Genomic DNA, 10,518 nt, shown 5'->3' on the forward strand with positions numbered 1-10,518 from the left:
TAAACTTAAAAAAAAAGATGGTCATAAAGGGATAATGAAGCCACATTAAATGCTTCTAAACCGCCAAATTAAGCCTATTAATGAGCATGAAAACTTTGCCAAACACTATTCAAGACAATATGTGTTACACAAATTGTTATGAAATTAAAATTTAAAATTTACATATAAAGTACAATTTTATCAAAGATTATATTTTTTTTTCTGTTTTATATTTCAAATTTGTATATAAAAGTTTTGCATTTATTCTAATTATATTATTTATAATAATAAATTAAATATTATTATAACGATGAACGCAACATTTAAATTAAGAAAAATTAATAATAATTTGAGATCTTTTAATATGATGTATTCATAATTTAAATATTTTAATTGATTAATAAAATTTTAAAAAAAATTTAAAATATGAATTTATTAAATTTTTTATTTAATTAAATCAATAAAAAAATTAACTTTTTTTGTTTTCACTAAAAACTATAGAAATTCAATTTTTATTTTCTATATTAAACTAAAAACTGTAGAAGTTCAATTTTTTTTTTTTACAAATTTTCCATTATTGCCCTTGACTCAAATACTCAAGAACGAAACAGGCTAGAGTATGGCAGATACGGACAACAGACAAGTAGAAGTGAGAGCCACCTTATCCATCAGAAGTCAGTGGCACTATCGTCATTGCACCATACCCTACAATGAACACTTGATTTAATTAATATCGCGCCATGTCCCTTCCATCCCTCTCCTTCCAACAACAATACATATAGCCGAGACCGCAGAAAGAAAAACAGAAAAAATCCAAAAAAATTTAAAAACGCCAGGCCCCAAATGGAACCTCAATGTTCTAGGGAGAGAAACTCCAGAACTTGAGAGAGAAAAAGACTATGGAAGAGAAATTTTCCAGATTTTGAGACACCACACAAAGGAGAGAAATTCTTTCTCGCTTCGTACACACAGTTTTTAAGAGAGGGAATAGAAGATCTGATTGGGTTGTGTTCGTTTAATGGCGAGCGGCTGGATGAAGTCACTGCAATGCAAATCCAGAGCTGTGGAAGACGTTCTTATCCCCAACCCCAAGCATTTAATACCCAGTTCCAGTTGTAGAAAGAGCACTCAAAGCATCAAAGATGTGGTTGAAACGGCCACCGCCACCAGGCAACAAAGACCCACAAAGTCCAAGCGCCACTCCCACCACAACCAACGACAGAAGCAACAAAAACCCACACCCATTTCCCCAAACCATACCAAACCCAAACCTAAGCCCGAATCCGTTTCGGCTCCCGATTCACGACATTCTCGTTCTACCCGAAACTCCGACCCGCTATTTCCAGCCCTGACCGACGTTCCCGACGGCCACCCTTCGCGTAATGTGGTAGAAATTATCTTTCACACGAGCTGGAGTAACAAGTCCTTCCCGGGTCGGATCGAGATGATTTTCAAAGTTCACAACGGGTCGAGAACGGTCTCAAGGTTCGAAGAGTATCGCGAGATGGTAAAAACTCGGGCCGGATTATCTGTAGGGAGCACGTGGAAGGAGAATGCTCGGTGCGTCGCGGACGGCAATGAAATGATGCGGTTCTACTGTCTGGGTCCCACTGGAGGGGTTTATGAAGCCGGGATCGGCGCGTGGGTTTTCCCGGGAGGAAAGGGGGCTGCGATTTGCACATTTTCAGGGAGCGGTGCAGCGCACGAGAGTGCTGGCGGTGGCAGTGGAAGGAGAGCGATGCTGGTATGCCGAGTGATAGCGGGTCGGGTGTCAAAACAAATAGCCTTGGAATCGTTGTTGGAGGGGCAGGTCGGGTTTGACTCGGTGAGCGGGGAAAATGGGCAGTTGCTGGTGTTTGATCACCGTGCAGTGTTACCTTGTTTTCTTATTATCTATAAATTGTAAAAATACGTGGAAATTATTTTCTATTATTATTATTATTATTATTATTTCTTTTAAATTTCCGTGGGATTGTTTTCATTTGACATTTATCAACACAATTTTTCTAATTTCTTTGTTGATTTCCAATTTTTGGAACGTGATAATTTTGCATGTTTTTAAGAGAAAAATTGGGTTGATAAATGCTAATTAATTACCTTATTCTGATTCCCTTTGTAATATTTGATTTTAATTATGCACTCATTAGTTATGATTTGAAATGGCTTAGAGGGTCATTTTTCCAATAATCTTTGACCAACATTGGATTACATAATTTTCTCTAGCTCAGTATGTGACTAGCTTCGCTTTCTCATTGATTGTTTGCGCTTAGTTTTTAAGAGGACCCTTTTGGCAGTTGATTTTATGACAAAGGCAATCGCTTCTACTTTTATACACGCACTTCAAGATAAACCTATTAAATTCAGTTCCCTTATTTTAAATGTTTATCTACCCTAATACAATTTCATATTATATTTTTATTATTAAAATTTATTAGAGATTAATCCTTTAATAATGAGTCTCAGTAATTGATTTTTAGTTTTGTTGTTATTTAGCAGAAATATTGAACTCGTAATGATGCATTGACAAGAGAATATCTTAGCTTTCTTGTGTAGATGAATCTTGTCAGTTAATTTGATTTACTTGAAAAAAGCATTGGCTAATTGGTGGTATTCCTTTTAATTTCAAAAAGTTGACACATATGACAAAGTCTAGGATTTTCAAGGCCTTTTCTCTACTTTTAAAATCTGTTAACTTGCAATTAAAGAGAAAAAAATAAATAAACATTATTGGTGTTTCTAAGTTTTTTTTTTTAATGATTTATTATTTACTTATATTAACTTAAGAGTATGTATAATTGTTTAAATATAGCAAAGGAAAGTTAATACGTAAAGTGAATCACATTAAAAGTTAGAATAAATTATAAATTTAAAGTGTAAATTAATTTTTATTTTTAATTTAAAATAAGTCATTTTTTTTTAAGGATAATTTCGTCAACAAAGTGGTCCTTCCTTTCATATTTATTACAATTGAAAACAAATTAATTGATCTGTTATTTTTAATATACGTTACGAATTAACTCATTATTTACTATAAAAATTATAAAAATATATATTGTGTCAGCATTCCCGAAAACTATTGAATGAAGAAATCGTAATTTGAATTATCATCTTCCTCCAAATCACAATCAAAGTTGAACATGATGGGTAAAGATTTTGTTGGTTATTAAATTTACATGAACATCTCCATCATTTTGTTCTTTGGAGTGGGGAGAGAAGGTTGGTGAAAAGGAAATTCGTAATTCATACTCACAACTAATAAAAGTTAAAATATATAAAAAAAATTTTACCTAAATTTAATTTATTATACACATAAATATATAAAATTTATATATTTAATGAGTAAATTTCACCATACATTTTATATATTAAATTTATAATAAACTGAAACTATATAAGAAAAATCAAAACATATACAACTCCAGACTTATTTTGTCTCCCAAAGCAAAAGAGTAATAAATTTTTGAATGCTAATCATTAAATACCATAAAATCCAGGGAAACAGAAGCCCTTGAGAATTAGAAGCCAAGTGATTTAACTAGAAAATATAACAACCCAAGACAAAGCTTGGTGGCTTCATCCTGACATTATAATTAAAAACAAACCAAACTGGTTAGGGCAAGAAAAAATTATCATTAAAAATCTATCAATAACAAGTACATAGGAAGCAAAGCAAAATAACAAATGGCAATAAATGAGCAATTACTACACCTAAATTTGTTGTGATTTATTAGTAACATCTGACACATTAAATTTTTCATCTTTCTTCTCTTCAACAAACTAACTATTGGTAAAGCCTTTGGTGATGCAGTTGAATTAACTTCCCTTGGCAGACAATGAAAGGCAAATTGATGGTATTTGGTCACCATCTTTGATGGACACTTCAAACCTATATTCCTCCTCATAGCTCTCACTTATCTTGCCAAACCTAAAATTCTGCATGTCTGTTTTGATACATCAAGTAAAGATGTATGACCACACGGAACTCTTTTGTAATTTCTTGCTACATTACTAGCGTCAAGTAGTTCGAATCTCTCTCTCCATTCTCCAACACTCTTCTTTTCCTCTGCTTTCTGATGACCAAATTGGATCGTTCCCATAAATTCCTTCATATAAGTTGAAATATGATTTCACATACGTAACAAAAGATTTCTCAGATTTCTTGCAAATGACTTCTCTGGTTAGATGATAACTCCGTTTATAAGTGACTGTTAACCCATATCTAGTACCCATAGCACTATTTTTATGAAGAGTTGTGTCCAACACTTTTAGACAACATAAGCGCCCAAAACACGTCACATCTTTGTGTCTAACCCTAAGAGAAGGCAACAGATCCTCTCTAAGAAAATGGCATGTAAGGTTTTGAATGAAGACTTCATCGCATATTTGTGAAAATAACGTTCAGCATATGTAGCTCTAAACCAAATGAAATTGAGGAAAAAAAACATATAATCAACCTTAATTAATTTACAATTAAGGCTTAATTGAATTAAAATTCTCAATGCTGCCACTAACATCTGACGATCTTTAAGAAATTAAATTAGACTATCAAGTTGATAGAGCCTACAGCGATGCAACATTTAGAGAGAGACTTTTCTCTCTTTTTCATGGGATGTTGGTACCTCGAGGGTACTTTGCCAACTACGCCATCTATGGCCGACCCCTTGAGTTATGGAGTATGGAGCTCTGCCGCATCTTTGAGCTTATTTTGTGTTGTTTTCTTTCAAGCTTTGTCTAGCTTCCCTTTGGCCTTGATTGTGTTAGCTCTTGGGTACGTTTTGCTGTCCTGAGGTTACTGTCCTGGAGATTCTTTTGTTTGATGGCTTGTCCATGGATGGCTGCCCTGTGTGCTTCATTTGATGTGTTGTCTTCCTTGGGTGGCTAGTTTGAGACAACGGTGTTGCTCCCCTTCTCGGGTCACTCGGTTATCGGTCGTAGTCTAGAACATTAGGGCTCTACGTTGGCATCCAACTCTTTTGGGTTGATAAAGGTTGGGTTGCCAACCAGACATCCTAGCTGTGGGCTTTGTAGGACCTAATATGTTTTATGCTAGGTTTAGAGCTTTTTTTTTTTTTTGTTGGACTTGTGCTTGAACCAGGCCTAAAGCCTTTTGTCCTTAAATGAAAGTATATCTTTTGACAAAAAAGATACAGCCTGACTTCATCTTCATACATGCGCTTGGAGCATCCAAAATAATAAATAACGATCTATTCCATTGCCATTTCTACGAAAAGAGTTTTGAAATTAAAAATAAATAAATAACGGCTTATAATGGAGAACATCAAAGGTGAAAATTTAAATAGCCTGTATTTTCTCCATCCACCCTCAATCACATTTGGACAAACCGAATAAAATTTGACATGGTTGTGTAGCCAGTTTCAAAATTATGCAAAATACCTTACTCATATCAATAGCGCATGCACAGCAAAGCCTAATCTCAAAATAAAAGCACTGGTTGAGTAAACATAAATTCATTTTCAAGAAAGGGAAAAATGAGAGATCCCTTCAACCTTTCTTTTTCAAATCCAGCCTTTCACATAAAATCAATGTTTCTAAGCTAACAGGTAAAATAAGGGTCTCAACCACCACTGTTCCTCGAAAATTCACTACTCATGGAAACAGTGGGGCTGAACCGATAGCAGATTCCAGATGAGTAGCCGCCAATATCCCTCTAATGTACTTTTCGTCGTGCTGAAACCATGGCAGGAGAATCATATCTGCCATTATTAATGGGATTCCACGAGTACATACAAGGGCTTGCCATTCAATCGTTCACGACCCTGTCAGTGCCAAATCCAATATAGTCAGGATCACTATCAATTAGATAACTAAATTGCTAAATCGAAGCATATGAACTTATGCAGTATATTACAAAACATTGCTTGAGAACGGCAAAAGCGATGAAAACATGCAACAAGTTGGAGAGAGGAGATAAATTTAATAACAATTGTCTTATTACTCTCATATGGAGAGGAAAAGAAAGCAGCAATGTACTTACCTTTAAATCCGGTAGTTCAATTACACAAGCACATTCAACAACTTCTGCTCCAACACGTTCTGAGAGAATATATTGCAAATTGATTAGAAGCTCAAGCAGCATTCAGATTCGAGTAAATATTTAAAGCAATACTATTGGGATGAAATTCAGCATCATTATTGAAAAGGAAAGTTGCTAGGGGAGGCAAATTCACCCAGCCAAGTGATTGATCAGCCAATGAAGTTTATTTGAGTTCTAAGACATTTCTCACATGTTATCAGTTTGACATCTAAACTTGGGCACATTTACCATGATCGGAAACAAAGAAATCAAGTGAATTGATACCTTCAATAGCTGAGGTCAAAAGCAAAAATGAAACTTATCATGAAGAAAAGATTTTATGATGTGGTTACCCAGTAAATTCATAGCAGCACGCAGAGTGCCACCAGTGGCGATCAAATCATCAACCACCAAAGCCCGTTCCCCTGAATGGACTGCTCCAACATGCATCTCAAGGCAGTCACTTCCATACTCCAGAACATACTCTTCTTTAATAACTTCACCTGCAACAAGACAATGTATTATTAAACAGGCCATAGAAAACGAGAGGTATTCCACAATGAGCACTTGTTGCCATAGTCAAAAAGAAGACAAAAAAAATCAGCATTCAATTTTTTTTCCAAAAGTACAAACCGAGAACACCATGGTACAATGTAGCCATGTCTTATCACTATCATACCAAATCAAATCAAGGGAAAGCATGTCAGAGATATAACACATTGCTTTACCACAAAACAGTATAGGATATTAAAAATGATGCAAAAATTAAGTGCAGATTATTACTCCACATCAGGGCATCGCATGGATTGAACAATTCATGCAGTTCAGAAATTACAAAGCTCTCAGACATTGAGAACACATAAAGAGTCTATAGAACTACGCAACGGGTACATCAGGCCTGACAATTTAGAGCTGTATACAGAAAATTAATTCAGAGATGAAATAAGTACCAGGCAATTTCTTTGGTTTTCTCAATGGAACAAACTTTGCTCCAATTGCCAATGCAATAGGAGGTCCAAAAATAAATCCTCGTGCTTCTATGCCTGAATAAGAAAATCCATCATATTTCAGAAGTAAATACCTCAAATAACTTCAAAAGGCTTTCTTCATTACATAAAAATTTAACTACATGCAGCAAAATGCCAAAAAAAAAAAAAAAGTTTGTGAAACAAATGAATTTCTCCAATTTTTTACACCTGCTAATAAAGTTGCACGCTGAGATGTTAAGCAAGTGATCTTTCCTTTTGGGGGAAATGAAATGTCCATAAGTTTTGGAATAAATAACAGAAAATTTGGAAGTATCCTTAATAAATCAATGAAACAGCTGCACAACTTAAATCAACTTCGATAAGAAAGCAATGCATTTCGACATTTGACATGAAAAAAAAAAAAACTTTAGTAATAGAAAAAGGCACAAATTGTAGTCTATCCTTCACCATTGCCCCATCCAAGAATTTCTAGCAATTGACTAAAAGCAATATATTTTGTAATTAATTTATGCCCCAATGAGAATTATGCACTATACACAGGAAAAATTCAATCTCCACCACCAAGTTTTCAAAACATTATTGCAGAAGAGCTTCTCATGGAAGACTTTTAGATGTCATCAGAATACAAAGATGAAGCAGTACAAGTGATTTAACTTTCAAAATTACATGGCAATCAAAGGACATAAAGTGCCCAGACAGCCAAATAATTGAATAAGAAAAACTTAACCAAATCAGCAACCAAAACGTTTTAGCCAAAGACCTGTTTGTGTCAAAAAATTGTCAGGAAAACAGATATATACTGTGACAAGAAATTATTCCACGGTAGTTTCAACATAGAATATTAGAGATCAGGGTTCTGATATACTTCCAATATCAAAATATGTCAAAAATAATAATATGCACTTTGAAAAAGACAATAATATTATGTAAAATGTGACTATGTTAAGCTTAATGGTTGAGTGTGACATGCACCTATAATGCATTCCCTGGACTGGGTCTTCTACTGACCAACCCTATGAGCTGGACATAATCCAGCGGATAACATCAACTAGGCAGACAGAAGATAAGAAGATGCAGAAATCCTTATCTCGCAGAGGAAAATGCCACAAATTTTCCATGTGAGACTATAATTTTAAGAGAAGATTCCACATACGTATGAAGTTTCTCATGAACACAAGAAGACAACAGACGTCCAGACAAGCACATAAAGAGACATATTCTAAGGCTACACGTTAGGACAAAGCAAATATATACCAAATGTTGACCAAATCCTTTGTGATCCAAAATATAATCATAATGAGGACCAATGCCACTGTGATGATGAGATCATGAACTTTTCACCTTTGCACAAGTTTGTGGGAGCAATAGCACATCGTCTATATAGTCCTTTACTACAGAAACTTGTTAATGAATAAATGATGCAGAAATGCAAGTAAATCACTACTTAACTAAAAAGATCTGCTACAGCGAACACAATAATTCATCCTCTTAAACCCCTGAATGCTACTCAGTTTCTCACACAAGTTTGACACCAAATAAAATGAGGAAACAGAAATGGAATCACGATAAGGAAAAATAAAGAGTATAAACATGAGGCATGGGATACACACATGTGAAGTTCACAATTACAAATGGAGCCAAAATAAACCGGCCCAATGTTAACTCGCATTATTTGGGTCCACCTCCTTTTCAACAAGGTGGGCATCCATCGCCAACCACCATCAATCCGCCCAAATCAGATCGCAGCACATGCCCACAACGCCAACAACACCAACGACAGAGGGAGAGAGAGCGAGCAAATGATAGCCGCTCATAGGGAAAATTGAACAGACATAGCAATCAATGGCTCATCCCACTAACAAAGGCCATTAGTCAAACAATAAATCATTCTATTACACCCCACCCAAAAGAAAAAAGAAAAGGAAAAATAAAAAAATAAAAGCACAGTGAGATATCACACAAAGGTACACAACTCATACATACAATGGTGCATTTTTCATTTAAAAGCAAATGGAACTCATACACATACACCCCAAATCAAAGAGAAAAAAGTTAAAAAAAAGCATCAAATTAAATCTTTACAACCTCTGAAAAAAAAAAAAAAATAAATAAATTTCCAATTTATAAACTGTCCCAAAATAATTCATTCATTTATTTATCAGTAGCAATGAGTTGTGATATCCTGAAACATGATACCTGCCAATTGCCATAATAACCCATTAAGAAAGTTTTTCTTTATGTATACATATAAACTTCTCGTCAGCCAATGAATTACAGGCATTAAAAGAAAAAAAATCTTTGCAACCTTGAAAATAACCTTACCATTATCCACTAGAAAAATATTGCAAAATTCTGTGTATCTAGAGCTTGTTATCTTATTGTTTGTTCTTGACTTGTCTTATGGTCAGGAGAAAAAAGAGAAAAAAAAAAAAAAAAAACTTTCTTTTCTTCTTTTTTGCATTTTTCAGCAATCAAGAGAATAAAAGGGGAAAAAAAGGAAGAGCCAAAAGGCAAAAGAAACCTTCTCTAGGGAAATCAGGGACAACGCGAATCTTAGTTTGGATGCCATGGATACGAGGATCTTGGTCTCTGTAAGCCGACATTGTATCTTTCTGTGTATCTAACTAGTATCTAGGCTGTGTATATAATAGAGAAACTAGAGAACTAGAAAAGACTCTCCCTTCCCCCCTCCCCCCCCTCTCCTCCCTCTTCTTTCTGTTCAAAAAAAAAAAGAAAGAAAAAAGAAAAGAGAAGAGAAGAGAAGAATAAAAAAAAAAAAAAAAAAAAAGAAGAAAGAGAAAAGAGAGAGAAGAGAGAGTATTGTTAGTAGAGAGAGAGAGCTCTCTGCACAAGAAGAAAAAGGAGAGAGAGAGGGGGAGGAAATAAAACGAAATATTTTGGTCAAGTAAAAGGAGAGAATAGGGCCTCGTGATTCCACTTTTTGTTTTTAACCTTTCTAGTTTTTACACTTCGCTCTCTCTGTACGGTTAAGAACCTGCGCGCGGCTTGTCGTTTTGGTCGGAATTTCGCGCGCTTCTCGAGCTGGGTCTAATAAAAATTAATTTTTATATTTATAAAATATTAATAATTTTAAAATATATAAAATAAAATTTATATAATTTTTTTATATAATTATCTCCTAAATTCAAAATTTTATAATTTTGAAAATAATTTTGATGTTATTAAATTAAAATTTATTAATATTTTACATAATTAGAACTTCAGAAGAGTTAATTTAGTTGACCATCTGACTGATATTTTTATTAGATGAAATATCATTTCATGGCAGGTCCTATACTGAGACGTTGCACATTTCTAATCATTAATCGTTTATGTTTCCTTCTATATGCAATAAAATTACTAGTTTAATAGTAAAATAATTGTTTTATACAGTGTATAAGATTAAAAATAAATAAATTTTAGCATAAGAAATTTTGAAAAAACCCCTAGGAAATATAAAATAAAATTTGAAGTTAGACAAAGAAGGATTTAGCCCTATAAGCTCCTACGTTATAG

At 34.1% G+C, this 10,518-nt stretch overlaps 2 protein-coding genes across 2 annotated transcripts; one reads left to right on the plus strand and one right to left on the minus strand.

The window, feature by feature from the left end:
* The first annotated feature begins 721 nt into the window (after positions 1-721).
* On the plus strand, positions 722-1,940 carry LOC110631790 (uncharacterized). Its single transcript, XM_021779753.2, has one exon. It carries the CDS (start codon positions 998-1,000, stop codon positions 1,883-1,885), a length of 888 nt encoding a protein of 295 aa, XP_021635445.2. The 5' UTR covers positions 722-997; the 3' UTR covers positions 1,886-1,940.
* A 3,324-nt stretch (positions 1,941-5,264) lies between these two features.
* Positions 5,265-9,659, minus strand: LOC110631788 (adenine phosphoribosyltransferase 4). Its single transcript, XM_058138518.1, is given in 7 exon segments — positions 5,265-5,756; positions 5,975-6,033; positions 6,367-6,516; positions 6,964-7,117; positions 7,995-8,005; positions 9,169-9,198; positions 9,524-9,659. Coding segments are annotated over 7 exon segments (540 nt in total). The 5' UTR covers positions 9,606-9,659; the 3' UTR covers positions 5,265-5,702.
* Between the last annotated feature and the right edge of the window lie 859 nt (positions 9,660-10,518).

The sequence above is a fragment of the Hevea brasiliensis genome, chromosome 16, assembly GCF_030052815.1.
Source record: "Hevea brasiliensis isolate MT/VB/25A 57/8 chromosome 16, ASM3005281v1, whole genome shotgun sequence".
In the NCBI taxonomy this organism is placed as follows: Eukaryota; Viridiplantae; Streptophyta; class Magnoliopsida; order Malpighiales; family Euphorbiaceae; genus Hevea; species Hevea brasiliensis.

Bases quoted from the DNA above. Each gene is read 5' to 3' on its own strand.
- LOC110631790 (XM_021779753.2), top strand. From the start codon at position 998: ATGGCGAGCGGCTGGATGAAGTCACTGCAATGCAAATCCAGAGCTGTG.